This window comes from Trachemys scripta, chromosome 5 (genome assembly GCF_013100865.1).
Source record: "Trachemys scripta elegans isolate TJP31775 chromosome 5, CAS_Tse_1.0, whole genome shotgun sequence".
Classification (NCBI taxonomy): domain Eukaryota; kingdom Metazoa; phylum Chordata; order Testudines; family Emydidae; genus Trachemys; species Trachemys scripta.
In genome coordinates, this window is record NC_048302.1 from 58426610 (window position 1) to 58447910 (window position 21301).

General features: G+C 40.4%; 1 protein-coding gene across 5 annotated transcripts in view; it reads left to right on the forward strand.

Annotated features, from left to right (window-relative positions):
- Nucleotides 1–316: 316 nt before the first annotated feature.
- Nucleotides 317–21301, forward strand: part of TMEM131L (transmembrane 131 like) — a 119211-nt gene continuing 98226 nt past the window's right edge. For 2 of the 5 annotated variants that reach the window (XM_034771028.1, XM_034771031.1), the window contains exons 1-3: nt 318–517; nt 1323–1393; nt 9395–9438. In XM_034771028.1, coding sequence (XP_034626919.1) covers nt 394–517; nt 1323–1393; nt 9395–9438 — 239 coding nt within the window. In that variant the 5' untranslated portion in view covers nt 318–393. Of the gene's footprint in view, nt 518–1322; nt 1394–9394; nt 9439–21301 lie in introns of all 5 variants that reach the window. The other 3 variants (XM_034771029.1, XM_034771032.1, XM_034771030.1) reach the window with 2 other exon arrangements.

Below are 21301 nucleotides of genomic sequence, written 5' to 3' on the forward strand. Positions count from 1 at the left end.
AGAAACTGTATTTCCCCTAGCTTGAGACAATAGGCCCCATACTGCTCTCCTGACTCGGGCACGGCTTCTGCTGAACTCAGCGAGCCGAAGTAAGGCGGGCAGGATTTGGGCCAGTGTTGGCTGAAGATTTACCTTCTTCCCCCCCGAAGCGCCCCCCCCCCCCGTCTCCCAAGCTCTGGCTGGCCCCTCTGCCATGTGTTCTGCAAGAGCGGCGGCAGCCGGGCGGGGCCCCGCGTGCAGGCTGCATTCTCATTGTCAATGTTCCACCCCGGGCCGCGCAGCGCCCAGCCCTCCCTATCTCTGTGGCACACACGCGCAGAGCAGAGCGAGGCGGCGGCTGCAGCAGCCTGCAGCCCACAGTCTCGGAGCAGCACGCAGTAGCAGAGCACCAGCATGGCGGGGCTGCGCTACCCGCAGCAAGGCAGCTACTGCCGCGCAGCCACGGCCATGAACCTCTTGTTAGGCGTCTTCCAGGTCCTCTTACCCTGCTTTCGCCCGGGAGAAGCACAGGGCCAAGGTAAGCGCTGGTAAATCAGCGTAAGGGAAAGGGGCTGGTGGAATTCGCAGATGGGGGGAAGGGGGTTGCTGCTTGTAAATAAGGTGGTGGAGGAGAGCAGAGGGGCTGTGCATGGGCAAAGCAAAGGCGAAAGCTCTGCTCGAGCACCGCCCAGCATAATCGATTTTGATTGCAAAGCCGTTCCCTTTCTCGCCATCCTTTTGTGCGTGCGATTCGAGCACAGCCCCCAGCTTTGTGTTGGCTGTAATGGTTCCCAGCCCCGAAATAGAGGGGAGAAGAATGAGGAGGACTTCGCTTCCTGCAGTATTGTTTCTGGCTCTGCTGTTGTGGCTGGAGTCCTCGGGTTTGGCCCATCTTTTAATGCTAGAAGCAGTTGCAACCTTGTAACAAACTGCGAGCCAGCGTTACAGCGAAATAAGCTATGAATTTCCCCCTTCCCAACCCCACATCCTTGTGGCTCGCTCCCCCAGCTATACCATGCTGCACACACGCTGACATTGCACGGAAAAGAGACCCTCCTTTTTAATCAGTAGAGGCTCCTCAGGGTAGGCATTAACCACCCCCTGTTTGGAGTCAGACACATTATGATCTTTAGCCGCTGCTACAAATTGGCTCAGAAGGCACCTTTATGTGCCAGCTTTGCCTGCCCACTTTAGATGTCACCAGCCTGTGCTGCTTTTAATATGGACACTTTTTTTCAGCATTGGGGAAAAGAGAAACATGAAATGCTGCTGTTAGAGCTTTCTCGTGCATTTAAAATGTGATTAGTTATTTTAGTGTGTGTTGTTTTGTTTGGCTTGTTTAGCTATTGACCCAATCCCCAGCGTGGTGGAGCTGTGGCAAGCTGAAGAAGGGGAACTGCTGATGCCCACTCAGGTGAGGAGATACGGTGACAGCACTGAGGGTGTACAGAGGGAGGAGCAGATGCAGCTTGGACAGCCAGCCCCCAGCAGCAGTGACCACTACTAATGTCAGTTTGCCTTGCAAACAAACTCTGTGGCCACCACACCTGGCAACAGTGCACAAGTCCCCCATGTGATACCATGAGTCATAATGGCTTCAGGTTCAGGGGCAGGGTGTGTGTTTGGGGTTGGGACTGCACCTTGCCAGGGTTGTAGCAGCCAACAGTGCTCACATTTAAGATTACATTGTAACTCTGAGAGAAATAAAGTGATATCAAGCAGCCTGTGATCCCTTTGGTAAAGGAGAGTCTATTACAGTGTTGCTCTACCTCCATTCAGTTTTGGTGTGATGAGCTCTAAGAGTGACAGAAGAGGTATGTCAGTCCTTTGTTTTTTTTGCTGAGGTATCCAACAATGTTGCTAATTATGGTGATGGTTTTCTGATGTGGATTGTGGCTGCACACAATCATCTTATTTTACATATTCCACTAAAGATCCATCAAATGATAGCTTTAAGCATGTGCTGAGGTGAGCAGGATTTGAGTTGGAGTATTAAAGTTTAAAAAGCTCAATATCCCATTCAGCAATCAAGTCCCACCTTGATTTCGTTTTCCAGAGCTGTGAGACTCAAAGGAAAGAAGTCAAGTTAGAAAGAAAGAAACTACACAAAACACTTACATGCTTGTAATTGTTTTACAGTCCCTTCTTAGCTTCTTCTTGCTTCCTCTTGCCTACCTGTGCTATATCAAGTTCAAACTCTTCTAACCATTTCTGCCTGCTTTTCCCTCCCATTGTTTTTGCTCCTCATAGGCCCCTCCCAACTTCCCTCACATTTTCTTCAATGCTGCCCCCTATGCTTGGACTCACTTCTCTCCTTTCAACTTTTAAAAACATTTGATCCACTAAGTCTGTCAGTGATGACTTCTCCTCATGCACAATGTACACAGTATTTGAGACTGAGCCATAGTTTGTGTGTGAAGCGTAATATCTATCTACTTCTTGTTGGTTCAGTATCCATCATGCTGACAGCCCTCCATAAATAATAACTTGCAGCAATTGCCAATACTGACATCTCACGTGGGGTTTATATTTGTTTTTGTTTTGAAATCATTTGTTTTCTGAATCTGACTTGGGCAGCACTGTTCTCTTGGTTTCTTTAGTTTCTTAGTTTCTCTGTAAGGTGACCTCCAAGTGTGTGGAAGGAAAGGGACGGGAGAACTGGACATATGCCTTGCTTTCAGGCCTTCTTTGTACAGCACAAGAAAACAAGGTGGTTTTTGTTTTGTTTTAATCCTACCTGTTTGTAACATTAAAAATATTGGTCCTGTTTATCCTGAAAAACAATGGATGAATGGAAAACTAGTGGAATGTTGACTTCACAAGTACCAAGAAGGGGAACTTGATTAGAGCAGATGTGGCTTTTATTTAGACTCTTTATAATTCTGTGGGTTTGTTTGTTTGTTTGTAATTTGTTAATATCTGTTGAACTAAAACACTTGAGAGAAAAGTTTCTTTGTAAAGGACTCAGCACTTAAATCCTTTCAATTATGGACTGAAAAAGCTTCAGATATGCACACAGGCTCTTGAGTCCTCCAGTGAAAAAGGAAATACAGTTCTGATTTTTCTAAAATAAAAAACAAGCACATGATTGGGGGTGGATGAAGGAGGGGGAATCTGACTTTCTTTATATCTGCGCGTGCGCGCTCATACACACACACGCGTGCGTGATCAGGGACTCTAAAACAACTTGTTTTTGTTGGCAGGCACTTTTTCAAAAAGTATCAACAGATCACCATTGTAGTTGTTAAGGTCAAAGTATATTTTGTTTCTGTCAGAATCCAAAAACCAATAGCATGGTAATTAACAATTGGCACTCTGCAAGGCAGACTCAGTACATTGTTACTAAAGGGAATTTTATGATGGGAAGAGTGACTTGGAAATCCCCAGGACAAAAATAACCCTCTTAGCCACCATAGATTCAGAGAGGGAGTTCATATATTTTTTTCAATTTAAACATAAATCCTGGTTATGGCTATAAACATTGAAGATGCCAGCAATTAAGTCATCAAGCACTGTTAGTTTGCACTGTACTTTTCCTTTGTGGTGTCTGTAGCATATATATCTTAAATTACTTTAAAATTGTGGGGGAGTTTATATTCTGTCACATTTGTGGACATAAATTAAGTATAATAGACCAGCATGATGTTCTGTAAAAGATGTTGCTAGTGTGGATTTGTCTCTGTTTACAAGCATTAGCAGATTTCTACAAAAAGTGATATTAAATTACACAGAGCATTTTCAGGGTGCTGGAATAAACTGGAATAAAAGGGAATGCAATAATCATACATTTTTATAGCCAATTAAAGTACAAGTGAGGGAGATTAGGTAGGGTGAGACTCCCAGGGACAGAGTGGTGCTAGTTGTTTAATATCAGTGGCCTGGTTAGGTCTGGGATGATGATGATGAATATTATTTTTGGCGCACAGGGTGCCAGATGGTAGGGTCCTAACTTCGCTTCATGTTGTTTAATGTAGTGTCTGTGGCTAATGAGGTTAATTGCCATCTCTCATTTGAGGGCTGATGAAGCTTTTGGTGCTACATGTATAACTGAGACTTGGCTGGGTGACATTGCACTATGTCATTAGGCCAGATAAGTCAGTTAAAGCAGAGATTGAACGTATAAGGTCTTCTGCTTTAAAGCTGTATTCAACTTAGATTATGTTTACATTGTTAAAAAAATTGCGACAGTGAGTCTCAGACACCAGGTCAACTGACTCTGGCTTGTGGGGTTGGAGCTATGGGGCTGAAAATAGCTGTGTAGATGTTCCCACCTGGGCTCTGATTCAGAGCCTAAGCTCCAGCCTGAGCGGGAATGTCTACACCGCTATTTTTAGCCCCATAGCATGAGCCTGAATCAGTTGACCCAGGTTCTGAGACTCGCTGCTGTGGGATTTAATTTTGTTTTGTTTTGCAATGTAGGTGTACCCTAAGAGAGCTCAATCTGAGTCAGAGGAGCTTGTGAGGATGTGCAGGCTACCTTTGAAGTCCTTGGTTGAGAATTACAGTAGAACCTCAGAATTACGATCACCTTGGGAATGGAGGTTGTCCATAACTCTAAAGTGTTCGTAAATCTGAACAAAACGTTATGATTGTTGTTTAAAAAGTTTACAACTGACATTGACTTAATACAATTTTGAAACTTTATTATGCAGAAGAAAAAATACTGCTTTTAACCATCTAAACGAAACAAGCACAAAAACAGTTTCCTTACCTTATGAAATCTTTTTTTAAATTTTCCCTTCATTTTTTTAGTAGTTTACATTGAACACGGTACTGTATTTCCGTGTCTGTGTCTGTGTCTGCTGCTGCCAGACTGCATACTTCCAGTTCCGAATGAGGTGAGTGGTTGACCGGTCAGTTCGTAACTCTGGTGTTCGTAACTCTTGAAGTTCTACTGTACTATATTCCTCTTAATGCAGTGTTGGAGTGGTTGTGACTGATGGTTTATACAGATAACACAGAAACTATCCAGTGTTAGCTCAGAATCTCATGGGTACCTTGCCAAATATGGGACTCCCCCATGTGCTTTCTAGCCTAATACACACAGCTGTGTATACACTGGATCTTGATTTTGAATGAGTTTTGGAGGGAAGAGATTACACTCTTGTCATGGACAATACCATTGCCACCTCCATTGTGAGGTCAGGACACCTCTTATTTGTTGGTCTACCTCCAGAACAAGTTAGATTTCAGATGGCTGTCAGGAAATGGCTGTTCAGACTGGCAACCCCCTAGATAACATATTGTCCTACCAGGCTATCTTTTTATCCTAGATTGTCAATGAAGTGTTGTTACGCTCATTCCCTGCATGTTCCTCCCAGATAATGATGATATACTGAGAGCCAGGGTGGATTTGATTTAAATCACTAGTCAGGAAGACTTGATTTAATCATGGATTTTTATATAAAAGTGCATTCTTGTTGGTTGTTATAATCTTAATATATATCCTTCACAACTAAGAGATAGATGTAGGTTTCATTTTTGGAAGGTACAGACTATATATTTTTAAAGTGATGTATTTTGAAAACTTTTCATATTAGTTTTACAGCTATATCAGAAAATGAATGATTGTTTGGTTATTTCATTTACCAAAGGTAAATGAAGCAGATATTTATGAAGTCACTGGGAGGTGAACTATCTCCAATTCAACAGGTTAATCATTAATATTTGGAAGATTTTCTTGCCATGCTGTATTAGGAGGAGAACATCACCAGACAGACATTTAAATTGTTTTATTTAACTAAAACAACAACATTATTTATTCTGGATTTTTTTCTTCAACAGCAAACATAATATTTTTAACAAAACAAGCATATACGTTTTTGAATTTAGTTAAACATCCAGGTTTTTTAAAATCAGGTTTGTTTTTGTTAAAATGGTTTTAAACTAAAATAGTTAAATGAAATATTAAAAAAAAAAATTAAATCAACTATGTCAGCCAGGTCAACATGAGAAACTTAAAATATTGGCTTCTGCCGCTAACTCAGTCGTCTTCACTTTCATTTTCCTGTTTGCTCATAATCTGGAAAAGAAAACCAAGCTTTCCTGCTTTTTCAGGTCCCAAACGATTTCTCAGTTTGGAATGAATTAGTCCATAGGAAGAAAATAATTCTTTTTCCACCGGCAGAAGAAGCTACTGCTGTTAAAAGTGAGATTATCACTTCAACAGTCTCTGAATCAAAGTGCTTAAGTGACTTCCACCAGTTCCCTGGTGTGACTTTCTTTAAAACATCATCAGCAAACACATATTTCTTGAATGGTTCTTTTTCCCAAACTGGGTCACTTTTACGGCCTGCTGCCATGATAGGTTTTCCCTTCTAGTGAGAGAATGGTATGGTAGATCTCAAATCAATGAAGGCTACACTCAGAAAGACCTCAAGACTTCTGGAATATGCTGCTCAAACAGTTTCACTTTGGTTTCTACTGCCTGTCCCTCCTTTCTCATATTTATCTCCAGACTTCTTCTCCTTGTCCAGATCTATTCTGCCCCCAACAATCTTCTATTCATTGAACTTTTTAAAACTTTGCACTTTTAGAGAGAGGTAAGGGATTGACTCTGTACACAAATTTGCAGAGGGACAATATGGTTGAAATCTGTTATTTCTCACATCTATATATTGTTTATTTAAAAACATTTTTGCTGTTAACAAGCATGTTATCTCTGGAGATACAAATCCACAGTTTGAGAACTGCAAAATTAAGCCTCTCTGATGGTATCTTCTAGACCAGGGGTAGGCAACCTATGGCATGCGTGTGAAAGGTGGCACACAAATTGATTTTCAGTGGCACTCACACTGCCCGGGTCCTGGCCACTGGTCCAGGGGGCTCGGCATTTTAATTTAATTTTAAATGAAGCTTCTTAAACATTTTAAAAATCTTATTTACTTTACATACAACAATAGTTTAGTTATATATTATAGACTTATAGAAAGAGACCTTCTAAAAACGTTAAAATGTATTACTGGCACACGAAACCTTAAATTAGAGTGAATAAATGAAGACTAGGTACACCACTTCTGAAAGATTGCCGATCCCTGTTCTAGACTGAGCACTGAGTCCCATTGGATAGATAGAAAGATTAACCTAAATAATCTATACAAAAGCCCCATAAAATTGGGTCCCTAATCCTTGAACTATTAGAACTCATTTACAAAACTTTTCTTAAACATTACATAAATATATTGTCTCATACTATAGAATTAGAATTTATAATCCCTATTCCATGATACATTATAGCTCAAATATATCTCATCTTAATTAAAACTATCTTTAGATATTTTTTCCTCAAAAAGCATTTTATCAAAAAAATACGATTAAAAACAGATTTTTTATTAAAAAAAAAAATCATTGATTTTTATCCACCCTGCTGATATCATTCGGCAGCTAGAGGAAGGAAGATAATGTTAGAGCTAGAAGGCATGTTCCAAGTCAGGAATGTTTGAAGTGTTATGCCACCACCATAACAAATGTGAAGTCCTAAACAGTAGAACTGTTAAAGAATGGTGGAGAGCCTGGAGATATAGAATGAGACAACACAGAATCAGATTTTAGGTTTTCACGCTTGTTAAAGGCTGTGGATAATACCACTTAGAATCAGACTGGATTACCAGCCTTTGTTGTGATTTAGCTATTTTGGGAGGATTAAAATTTGAAGTCTCATGGAGGTTCTGAAATGCATAGGGAACACTGGGAAACTGGATTTATTTCCTTCCGACTTGGTTAAGTCTAGTGGGGGAAGATGCTAGCTCATTTATCAGAGGAGATTGTCAATCCCTCTTCAGGAGTTTCAGATGCTAACATCTCTTGTTATGCTGATGCTGAAGAACCCTCTGATGAGGTTGAATTTCTAGCCTCCCTTTTAAAGGAAAGATTATGAAAAGGTTTTGAAGTCCTCAGATTTTCTTAATTCCTGTCAGTCTTGTTGCAGGCCTGGATATGGTATGAAGACTGCACTTGTCTCATTTGCTGATGATCTGCTTCTGGGATGGACAATGATGAGCTGTCTGTGCTGCCTTTAAAAAATAAAATCTATCCGATGCTTTTAATGCTATTACCAATGATGTATTGATGCATTTACTGACACTGGCAAAGATAGACAGAATTGTGTCTGAGTGCTTGTCTTTTTCCTCTTTTCGTAGGCCCCTGGCTAATACTGAGCAGCTGCACATCTCTTCAGCGATTATTTTCTGCTACATTGTTCAGTAGGTTTGTGAAGCTGGGTGGGCTTTGTTGCCCCACAGCTTTGAGTTTCCATTTTATTGGACCTCGATGATAGTTAATCCCTTCTCCAGTGTCTAACCAAAATTGGAGCTTGAACAGAGGTTCATCTTGGATTAGAGGTAGACTGGGGAAACAGCTGGTCGTAAAAGTTCTATCTTTTCTTTTCATCATGTGGCGTTTTCCCATTTTTTGCTGTTCAGGTTTGCAAGTTGAGTATCTTGTGGGACTTCCAGCTGTTGCTTCTGTAACCAAGAAAACTTCATATCATTTGTGCTTAGCAAGATGACTGACCTTTTCATGAAAATGTTAATCTAACTAAAGTTGTCCTTTACTTTGTCAATGCAAATTGGATTGTTGCACCCTGTTTTGCACTACACCTGAAGACCACTTGGAAACTTCAGCTGGTTCAGAACACAGCTATTTGCCCGGTTAAAGGGGTTTCTTGCAACAAGCATATTAAACCAAAGAAAGCTCTGTTTCACTTCAGTATGCAAATCAAAGTGTTTTGAAATACAAGTTGTCATGATTTGTGCCCTGTATATTTTGGAGACCATCTCTCTTCTCGTGTTTTATTTCAGCAGTTGAGATCACCTGTGATGCTTGAGCTCATAGGCCCTAGAAATGTTTGTGGGCTTCTGTGTTCATTGGAGAGTCCTAGATTTAGGAATTTGCTTCCCTGCCTTTGGTCAGACAAATGCCAGAATTTGTCGACCTTCAAGGTGTTTTGTGATCTGTTTCCTCAGACTTTGGTTAATGAATGCATTGCATGAGCACAAATACTTTGAGGGGAACTGATTGATCTTTATGATTTCTGAGTTTTTAATGTTGATATTGGTTTATCTTTAATTCTTTCTGTGTGCTTTTAATCATTTGAATTGTACATGTGCATAAAATTCCGAATATGTGCATTTGTACAATCAGAAATAAATACATTAGATGGAAGTTTGGAAAAGATAATGGATTAACCATGCCAAGTGGCAATAAAATCCTAAATCTTGGCTAGATGTTGTTTAATTACTTAAGTATGTAGAATTTCTTTGTACTGAATGGAGCTTCTTAATTATTCTATAATTTCTGACTTTTTACTAGTGAATCATGATGGTGTGAATTTCAGTGGAATTAGAAGCACAGTACCTTTCCACTGTACACTGTTATGATATTTAAATCCTTACACAGTATTTTTTCTGTTCATTAGGCTGATTCTGAGGAGGATGTGGAAGAGCATCCACAAGAGCAAAGGTAAGCAAAACCCAACTTAAACCATAGATATTAGAGCTCATCTCAGTTTATAAAACTGCTTTATACACTTTAAAACTCATTCAAGTGTCACTGGATAGATAAGTTAAAAATAAAAGTATTCTGACATATTACATTGTGTTTTATAATAAAGTTGAAATGTCCATGACATTAATGCTACAGTACTTATATCATTAGCAATTAATGTTAATACTCAGGTTTCAGAGTAACAGCCGTGTTAGTCTGTATCCGCAAAAAGAAGAACAGGAGTACTTGTGGCACCTTAGAGACTAACAAATTTATTAGAGCATAAGCTTTCGTGGACTACAGCCCACTTCTTCGGATGCATATAGAATGGAACATATATTGAGGAGCTATATATACACACATATAGAGAGCATAAACAGGTGGGAGTTGTCTTACCAACTCTGAGAGGCCAATTAATTAAGAGAAAAAAAACTTTTGAAGTGATAATCAAGCTAGCCCAGTACAGACAGTTTGATAATAAGTGTGAGAGTGCTTACAAGGGGAGATAGAGTCAATGTTTGTAATGGCTCAGCCATTCCCAGTCCTTATTCAAACCGGAGTTGATTGTGTCTAGTTTGCATATCAATTCTAGCTCAGCAGTCTCTCTTTGGAGTCTGTTTTTGAAGTTTTTCTGTTGTAATATAGCCACCCGCAGGTCTGTCACTGAATGACCAGACATGTTAAAGTGTTCTCCCACTGGTTTTTGAGTATTTTGATTCCTGATGTCAGATTTGTGTCCATTAATTCTTTTGCGTAGAGACTGTCCGGTTTGGCCAATGTACATGGCAGAGGGGCATTGCTGGCACATGATGGCATATATCACATTGGTAGATGTGCAGGTGAACGAGCCCCTGATGGTATGGCTGATGTGATTAGGTCCTATGATGATGTCACTTGAATAGATATGTGGACAGAGTTGGCATCGGGGTTTGTTACAAGGATAGGTTCCTGGGTTAGTGGTTTTGTTCAGTGATGTGTGGTTGCTGGTGAGTATTTGCTTTAGGTTGGGGGGTTGTCTGTAAGCGAGGACAGGTCTGTCTCTCAAGATCTGTGAGAGTAAAGGATCATCTTTCAGGATAGGTTGTAGATCTCTGATGATGCGCTGGAGAGGTTTTAGTTGGGGGCTGAAGGTGACAGCTAGTGGTGTTCTGTTATTTTCTTTGTTGGGCCTGTCTTGTAGGAGGTGACTTCTGGGTACTCGTCTGGCTCTGTCAATCTGTTTTTTCACTTCAGCAGGTGGGTATTGTAGTTTTAAGAATGCTTGATAGAGATCTTGTAGGTGCTTGTCTCTATCCGAGGGATTGGAGCAAATGCGGTTATATCTTAGAGCTTGGCTGTAGACAATGGATCGTGTGGTGTGTCCTGGATGGAAGCTGGAGGCATGTAGGGAAGTGTAGCGGTCAGTAGGTTTCCGGTATAGGGTGGTATTGATGTGACCATCGCTTATTAGCACAGTAGTGTCCAGGAAATGGACCGCTTGTGTGGATTGATCTAGGCTGAGGTTGATGGTGGGATGGAAATTATTGAAATCATGGTGAAATTCCTCAAGGGCTTCTTTTCCATGGGTCCAGATGATGATGATGTCATCAATGTAGCGCAAGTAGAGTAGGGGCGTTAGGGGACGAGAGCTAAGGAAGCGTTGTTCTAAGTCAGCCATAAAAATGTTGGCATATTGTGGGGCCATGCGGGTACCCATAGCAGTGCCGCTGACTTGAAGGTATATATTGTCCCCAAATGTGAAATAGTTGTGGGTGAGGACAAAATCACAAAGTTCAGCCACCAGGTTAGCTGTGACATTATCAGGGATACTGTTCCTGATAGCTTGTAGTCCATCTTTGTGTGGAATATTGGTGTAGAGGGCTTCTACGTCCATAGTGGCCAGGATGGTGTTTTCTGGAAGATCACCGATGGATTGTAGTTTCCTCAGGAAGTCAGTGGTGTCTCGAAGATAGCTGGGAGTGCTGGTAGCGTAGGGTCTGAGGACAGAGTCTACATAACCAGACAAGCCTCAAAAAAACTTCAAAAACAGACTCCAAAGAGAGACTGCTGAGCTAGAATTGATATGCAAACTAGACACAATCAACTCCGGTTTGAATAAGGACTGGGAATGGCTGAGCCATTACAAACATTGACTCTATCTCCCCTTGTAAGTATTCTCACACTTATTATCAAACTGTCTGTACTGGGCTAGCTTGATTATCACTTCAAAAGTTTTTTTTCTCTTAATTAATTGGCCTCTCAGAGTTGGTAAGACAACTCCCACCTGTTTTTGCTCTCTGTATGTGTGTATATATATCTCCTCAATATATGTTCTATTCTATATGCATCCGAAGAAGTGGGCTGTAGTCCACGAAAGCTTATGCTCTAATAAATTTGTTAGTCTCTAAGGTGCCACAAGTACTCCTGTTCTTCTTTTTGTTAATACTCACTAACTGTAGTCAGTGAAGCTGGATATAAAGCACAATATGTACCAGGCTCAGAAAAATGCTCTCTTGCCTCTTTTCTTTCTAATTTTGTACCTTAGTTGTATTTGATTTTTACAGTTTTTGCACAAAAGATTTTTATATTTGCAAATGGACTTTGTGTCTTTCATAGTGTCTGTTGTTTGAACTTGTAATGGGTCTTAAATCTCAGTTGTAAATTATAATAGTCTCACAGTGTTGCTAACTTTGTGAGTGTTAATTATCAGGGGGGTAGCTGTGTTAATCTGGATCTGTAAAAAGCAACAGAGGGTCCTGTGGCACCTTTAAGACTAACAGAAGTATTGGGAGCATAAACTTTCGTGGGTAAGAACCTCACTTCTTCAGATGCAAGTAATGGAAAGTGTTGTGAGTGTTAGGCATGACAGAAATTCTGGTGGGAGAGAGAAACATTCTCTCCTTGTTATTATAGATTCCTACATTTCCTGAACTTTCAGTTTCTTGAAATTAGATAAACAATAAAGTTTTTAAGAAATGTAGCTCTTATCTAGGGTATACTGTTTCTTTTAATGTCAGCCCTTCCATTTTGAAGGGTTGGGTAGTATCTAGGGCTGCAGATTTGTCACAGTATATTTTATGCAAAGTCATGGAGTGGTCATGGTAAATTTAGTTATAGTCATGGGTTCAGGGGAAATGGTGTGTAAAATCATGGATATGAAAGTTCAACTATCTATGCCTCTTTAAATGCAATATACATAAATACTTCCACAGTAGTCTGTCTACCGACGCAGGGAAAAACCCACCCAGGATACAAACTCAAACACTATGCTAGTGTTCTTCTCCACTGCTGCAGCCTCTTCACCCTGCCAAGGGTGCACTGACCACCTGCAGCAGTAACCTCTATTCTCTGGTACTGGTACTCTATTCCCTGCCTGAGGAGGAGGAGGAGAGGCCATGTGAAGGGGGGTGGGAGGGAAGAGACTTGGAGAGTAAGCCCAGCCCAGCAAGTAGGGGAGGCCCTTGGGGCGGGAGGGAATGGAAGAGTGAGCCCATCCCACACTGGTGGTTCCTGTCCCACGGGGTTGGGTCCAGCTCCCTGCTACAGGTGTTGTGACTTTGTGCACGAGGTCTCAGTGCCACACACATTTGGTGCAGTCACCCCTTCTGTCATTATGACAGGACGGTGGCCAGGCAAAACTTAAGTGAGTGATGATACGATTGCATGCTCCAGGACTGGGAAGCCAGGCCCAGCCCTGCAGGTCAGGAGCCATTGCTATGGGGTGAATGCAGGATGGACTCGCTCTCCAGGCCCTCCTCCCAGGCTTCCCCTCCTCACTGGGCTGGTGTGGGCTTGCTTTCCAGGGTCTTCCCTCTGTACTGGGCAGGCGATCCATCATTCTCTGGGAAACGCTGCTTTCTTAAAGTCATTCACACAAAAGAAAGTCGTGGTATTGATAATACTTTTAGCACCATGACAAACCCACAACCCTAGTAAATATTACACAATTTCCACCCCCCCCCCATATTTTGTTTTCTCTAAGTGTCCAGATTAAAATACTTGGAAATCTACCAATGAAACAGTTCTGTTCTTTGGTACACATTAGTGTGGGCATGGCTTTCAGTGCCATGTAAGTCATACAAATCACAGGACTTAAAACAAACAAATGTTTTAGATATAATGCAACAATATATTAATAGCGGCAGTTATCCACAAAAGCTTGTTTCATTCAGCCAGTGATTAAATGTGGGCAAACACAGGATTTCATTACCTTGTTAATTATTAGTGGAGTGTGGGTTGTTGGGTGATTTGCACCCCAATTCAGCTCTCCTCCAGGTAAACTTTTTTCCATCAGGAGCCCAGCTGCCTAGGATATGCAGTCAGGAGCCTGCCTAACACAGGACAGAATCAAAGCTGTTATCTCTATTATCTCTAAAGTTCTAGAGCAGGGGTGGCCAGTGTGTGGCTCTGGAGCCACATGCGGCTCTTCAGACGTTAATATGCGACTTCTTGTATAGGCACCAGCTCCGGGGCTGGAGCTACAGGCGCCAACTTTCCAATGTGTGTGTGGGGGGGAGGGTGCTCACTGCTCAACCCCTGGCTCTGCCCCCACTCCACCCCTTCCCTCCCCTTAGCCTGCCATGGCCTCGCTCCTCCCCCCTCCCACCCAGAGCCTCCTGCACTCCACAAAATAGCTGATTTGGAGGTGCGGGGAAGGAACAGGGAGGCGCTGATTGGCGGGGCTGCTGGTGGGCGGGAGGCGCTGGGAGCGGGGGGCAGGGGTGGAGCTGGCGGGGGGGAAGCTGATATATTACTGTGGCTCTTTGGCAATGTACATTGGTAAATTCTGGCTCCTTCTCAGGCTCAGGTTGGGCATCCCGTCCTAGAGAATGGTAAAAATGGCATTAGAAATGAAATAGCACAGTTGTTGATACATCTATCAGTTGCTGTTTACAGTTCCTGCCCATGTACTACATGTGATTCCTAGTCACAATATGTGGCTGCTACTCAAGATATTTAGTTTAATAGGTATAACTTTACCTTGTTTTTTCCTCCAAAGAAGGGCAAAATCCTTCAGTTTTTACTCAGTCAAAACTTCCATTGATAACAGTGGGAGTTCTGCCTGGATAAGGACCGAGGTTTTTGTCCCGCTGTTTGTGCCAGTGGCCTGTATGATTTTCCATGCAGGGTTTTTAATGCATCTCTAAGCATTGCTGAGCTGAAGTCAGAATCAACTGAAGATGGTGTTTGTGCTTCTGATTAGTTGCCAGAAACATGGGGCTTGGGGAGAAAAAAACGTCCTTTGATGTTTGCTTTTCCCTGTAGGTTGTGTGACTGGCTCAAAGGGCACTGGTAATAAAAAATATTGATAAAAGATTAAAATAATTCCTGAGATTGTGATAGGTCCTGTGACCAATTTTTAACTACTCAGATTGTTTTAAAATATCTTAATGGCTGATCCATCTCGAATATGGATCTTTGTTGTGAAAGTAAAATTTGTCAGATGCACTGCACGCTTAAACTATTTTCATACTTGAATGCTCCAGGAAATCGATCTATATAGCTCTCGATTTGCATGTGTCCTTTAAGCTGTTTTTTGTATTTTCTAGCGTATGCACTATTTATTTGGACGTTATGAATAAGGGCTAGAAAAGATAGTTGAGAAATATAGTCATAAGAATAGTATCAGAGGGGTAGCCATGTTAGTTTGTAACCACAAAAACAATAAGGAGTCCGGTGGCACCTTAAAGACGAACAGATTTATTTGGGCACAAAGGTTTTTTACCCACAAAAGCTTGTGCCCAAATAAATCTGTTCGTCTTTAAGGTGCCACCGGACTGCTCATTGATTTGGGGTAATAAGAAGAGGATTCCCCTCTCTCTCTAGTTGTTTTCTTTTCAGATCCCATTTCATTCACTTGGTTTACACTGTATGCTGAAATACTGGGACCACATTTCCTTTTCCTAAAGCAGTGAACAAAAAGCTAACTAGTAACATACCATATAACATAGTTGGGAATGTGATGTATGTTTAGCAAATCAGACCTAGGAAACTCCCAAGGCATTGGAAGGAAATTAGTGCACTCTTTTGGCATTGCTAAAAGTAGCAAGTGTAACAGAAGCTAATGGTGAAAGTGAATCAAAGCGGTCTCCAGTGCTGAAGAAAGCAGAGTGAGTTCTGGATCTTGGGACACACAGAAAAAGAGATCTTCCCAAAGCATTACATAGTCTGCGATGCCTAATGCTAGGTTAATGGGTTCTTTTGGGAGCTTGATAATCTAATTTTAGAAAAATGATCACCAAGGCATTAACAGTGTATTAACTGACTTCCTGTACATGTGCATCTCAGAAACATCCATTTGAGATGTGTTTTGTGTTGTGTACATAAGAGGAATAGATATAATTTATTATCTTTGTACCTAATTTTCTACATAGGCTAATTCCAAAATTTATGACAAAACGGTGGTTTTGGCAAGAACTTTTCACTGACAAGTCAGAAATGCTTTGTTTGGAGTTCTGTGGGCTGGCAGGTGCCTCGCGTGTGTGGGTGGGTGGGTGGGGGGCGGGGGAGGAAGATGTTGTTAGTTACCTAGGTTACAATTTCTGTTTTCCTGATTGCTTGGATTCTCCTGGGCCGTGTTTTCTTGCTACCTGAATCAAGGTCAATGTAGGAAATGCTGATAATGCATAGTTAGATGGTTGGACATACTTTTTTGGATGCATTCTTCAACCAAATTAAAAGGTTCACTTACTTAGAAATAACCTTTTATGTTATTTCAAGTTTATTAAAAAAAATCTCCTGACTTTGTAGAGCTGGAGGGAAATCGCTCTAACAAAAACAAATTTGGCATAGGCTATTACCAGCAGAAGAAAATCAGTGACAAGTGTTGACAGTTATTTCTTCAAACTGTTGAAACTTCAGAGTTTGAACAGCTGAAAATGGACATGTAAATACTGCTTGTCTGAATTGAGGGAAGATAATGCCTGTAATACTGCCCAATTTGCTAAAATAGAGAAAGATAGAGTACGGTAAGCTGTGGCGGATCTTGTGGCCGGGCTTAATTTAGCTGAGGGTAAAAATGAAAAACCAGAAAGTGAAGTTGAAACTATTGAAAGAGGTTACATGATAGACCAAGCTATGATAAAGGCTTTCCCTGCCAAACTCCTATAATTTGGGGGGGAGGGAAAGACCTCAACTTGTAGAATCAGAGGCTTTTTAGAATAGTCTACTTATGAGGATTTAAGTGCATTTATTTTTATTACCCAGTTTTTTCACATTAGAATCTGCACATAGAGTAGCCAAAGACATTGCAAAGTCAAGTGATAAACAGAGACCGACATCATTGAAATTTCTAAATGTCCATTACAAAGTCTCCGGCTAGTCCATAGGGAAAAAGGAAGAACATTTTCATTGATTTATTTTAAAAACTGAGTTTTTTAAGACTTTGAAGGAGAAAAAGCTTCTTCGTTTTTACAGTTTTTCATTGGGGATTTTATAGAAAAGTTTGCCCTAAAATTACCTCTCTCATTGATTACTATGTGTAGAAGGAATGTTGCTGTACACTTTTATATCATAAAGGCACACACAGTAGAGAAAGGGAAGGATTGCAAACAGATCATTTTTGTTTCTTGTTGTTGTTGCAATATTATAGTAGTAACAAATAGGATAGAAGGTATTTTACCCACTTTAACTTAATCAGATTAGGCATCTTTGTTTTGTGTCGACAAGTCTCAGATAACATAATAAAAGTCATGTGTGATCCACTTATCTCAATCAAATAGTTTTTTTGTTAAACTTTTCCCTGGTGGAGTGGGTCTACGTACTGTACTTGAAGATATGGACTTTGAATTGTTTCCAAACTCCCTAAGAATTCAATGCCTAGAGTAAGAGTTGGTGGTTAGAATTCTTACCCCTTTCACTTGTCAAGGAAAAATATTCTTGTTTATACTGGTCTTTGTTTTATCTGTGTAATAGTCTTGGCAAAGGCATCAGAGATAAATATAGGCGGAGAGAATAACAAAGTTGTATTGTATGCTGCTGTCACTTAATTTTTCTTGGAGTTGGTCATTGAGATTTCGTTTATATTAGCAAAGTATAAGGAGTTTGGTATTCTTGAAGGGTTTTAAATGAATTTTGAAAAAGAGATGATTTATCAGTTGCCATTCTGGAGGATAATAATATGGGGGTTAAATTCTCAATAGTTCATATGAACTGAGAAATCAATGAAGTAGTAGGGATTAATATATGCACCGATACTAATGCAATTTAATTGTAATTGCAAACTGAAAAGAAGACATGAAAAATTGGCATGCTTCACATTAACAGTTTTGGATATTAATATGCTAGCCTATAAATGAATGTGTTGCTAAAGTCAAGTTATCTATTCCATAATTACAAGTTTATAGTGTTGAGACCCAATTCAGATTACCTGTGAATACATTAAGAAAGGCAAGAAGTTTAGGGTAGCTAGTGATGTATTTTAAAAAATAAAAGGGACAGGTACTCCTGGCCTTGATATTTTAATTCCTAAAGTTTTTTTGCGGGGGAAGGGGTAGTGGCATGGAACCTATGGTACACTCTTAAGCATTGGAGAGAGATTGAGCAGACTTCAAATCTTCATAACAGCCTCATGGAACTAATTTTCTTTCTATATATAGATTATTCAGAAAATAAACAAACCTTTCTTATATTACTAAAAACAAAAAATGCAGTTGTTAACTTTTTTTAAGCTTAAGCCTTTTTACTGTCAATTAATTGGAGTTGCAGCAAATCGAAAATTGCCTCCAGCATATACAAAATGAATCCAGCTTTTGTGGTATAGTATGGGAGCAGCAGAAAATTATTTCATCAGTTAATTTTTCCTTTTAAAAGTAGCTAATACACCACTGCAATTGCAGGCTCCTTATGGCCAAAAACAGTGTATATATGTGTTCTCTGAACAGAAAGATTTAAATAGATGCCTGGAGCTAAAGTGGAGGAAAATGGGATCTAATCTAAAATTGGTGGAGTTGCTCCTCCAAATTAAGCTAAACTGGAGTGCTATTCTGGATATAATTTGTAAAATTTACTCAGGAACTCCAGCTGGAGGTGTCCTTATTTTACTGTTGTTTACTTTTTTGGGCTAAGAGAGTAGAAAAGCTCACAAGGTTTGGCTGACTGGAAGACTGTCTTTTGCTGAGTATCCGAGAGATAGCCGTGTTAGTCTGGATCTGTAAAAAGCAACAGAGAGTGCTGTGGCACCTCTAAGACTAACAGATGTATTAGAGCATAAGCTTTCGTGGGTGAATACCCACTTCATCAGATGCATATAGTGGAAATTTCCAGAGGCAGGTATAAATGTGCAGGCAAGAATCAGTCTGGAGATAACGAGGTTATTTCAATCAGGGAGGGTGAGGTGCTCTGCTAGCAGTTGAGGTGTGAACACCAAGGGAGGAGAAACTGCTTCTGTAGTTGGATAGCCATTCACAGTTTTTGTTTAATCCTGATCTGATGGTGTCAAATTTGCAAATGAATTGGAGCTCAGCAGTTTCTCTTTGGAGTCTGGTCCTGAAGTTTTTTTGCTGTAAGATGGCTACCTTTACATCTGCTATTTTGTGGCCAGGGAGGTTGAAGTGTTCTCCTACAGGTTTTTGTATATTTCCATTCCCGATATGTGACTTGTGTCCATTTATCCTTTTACGTAGTGACTGTCCAGTTTGGCCAATGTACATAGCAGAGGGGCATTGCTGGCACATGATGTCTTTTGCTGCTCACTGAAGAAAACTACCAAAGTGGTTTGCAAAGTTCTGGTATATCTTAATAATGGAGAAACAGATGGCAGTGAATGGCAACTACATTTCTAGAACACACATACACCTTTCTAGCTTCCTAAGTTGGGGGTAGCTATGATGAGCAAACTGGCATCTCCTCGGTCCTTCTTTCTTTTATAGGGCTTTTTTGTCTTTCCAATGTTGTAATTCAGTCACTGATTAACTTTATCTTGGATTGCACTGCTGTAGTATCAAAAACAGTCCTTCTTCCAAACTATTTATCCTACTGTATTGTTCTGGAGAACCATACATACAATGTGCTTCTTACTTTCACTATTTTATTTGTGTTCATATTAGCCCACACAATTTACTGTTGTGTTTTCATTGTGTGTTAAATTCATAAAAATCTCCACTCCCCACCCCTCCTCCAAAATGTCTTGGAGATGTTGTTCCTGTTAAGACATATATAGAAGGACCTATATGGAAGAAAAACGTCCATTAATAATAGGTGTCTAAATGCTCCACAACTTCTTAGGGAAAAACTTGCTTGATGTGACTTGATTTGTCTTTCATCCCTTGATTCCAGCAGGTCCAGAGAGCCTTGCATTTTTATCCATTGCTTCATATAAGGCTACCATATGTTTATATTTAGAATTTCATAGCGTACTGCACAATTTATTTACAAACAGGAGGGTTCATCTGCTAAAAACAGGGTATGTCTGTTGATCTGGGGAACAAGAGACCCGAGGTTACTCCCAAAGTGTATTGCATGGCAGTGCTATATTCTAACAAATGAGTCATCTGGCCAACCCATTTTTAAGAGACTTTTAATCAAAGTCAGAAGTTATAACACTGGTTCAGGCCAATTGTATTTTGTTGTATGCCAGATTGTACACCTAAATTCCATGCCTTTCTAGGAACTACAGTTAATGGAATATGAATCCATCCACCATAGTCTGAAAAAATTGTCAAACTCCTACTCTCATTTTAGATTCTATTGATATTCTGCTGAAACACTGTGCAGGTGATGAGTCACCTAAATTAATCTTGCTAATGCATTTTAGCTTTTGTGATAGCGTGGGAAAAATGCAGAATCAGTACTTGAGTTGGAAAAATAAATGCTGTTATGCACCTTTCTCACCACACTGAACTTTAATTAGCTGGAAGATGCATGCTGTCATCCCAGGGCACACTTGGTCTGTAGACTTACTTTCTCACGTCAACTTAAAGTGGACTTCCTCACTCCCGTTGGGTGACAGCCCACTCTGGAGAAACAAGCACAGGATCAGGAGTTAATCTCCTGAGCTCTAATCGTGGTTCTGTCAGTTGGCTTAAGGTGTGGCCTTGAGCCAGTTCCCTCCCTCTGTGTCTCAGTTTCCCTATCTGTAGAATGTACTTAACACTCATCTATCTGGTAGGGGTGTTGTGGTTATTGCTTGAATATGTCAAGAGCTATATTGCTGTATATGTGCTAAACTGTAAATCTGCTCTCTTCTGGCAGTATGAAATGCGTTTTAAATACATGCATAAATCAGTTTTCTAACTTAATGTTGGTGTTCTTTCTTTCATTTATTTTCATTGTCTCCTCTCTCTCTCCTTTATACTATTTTATCTTTTTTCTATTGTTTTTATTTCCTCTATTCTCCCCCCCCCCGATCTTTCATCCATCTTCTTCCTGAGTCTACCTGTCTTTCTAGCCCTCTCCTTATCAATCTCAATTCCCACCACCAGTCCCTCACTGTCCGAGTCTATGCCAGTTGGTCAGTCTTGTGACAGATATTGCAATTTCTTCGAGTGTACTGAACAAACCTTATTGAATTGATTTAAAGTATTTTAGGAGTTCATTATATTAAAATGCAAATGTTTATGTATTATTGTATGTAACGTCTCTAATAGGAAGACATGACTGGTGTAAACCCTGGGAGTTGTTAAGAGCTTCAAAGGACGATTTGAAACAATGTGAATGTTTAAAAATAAGCGGGTTTCCCAGGAAATCTCTTGAGGGAAGCAAATGTAGATTTCCCCCCTTTGGTGATGCAGGTACTTAGCCTTTTGAAGCTTCCCCCTGAGGAGGGGATCTTTATCTGTTAATCACCTGTTATGTGAGGACAAGATCAGAAGCCCAAACTGTATAAAGAAGTGATTCAGAGATTCGTCAGAGATTTGTAGGT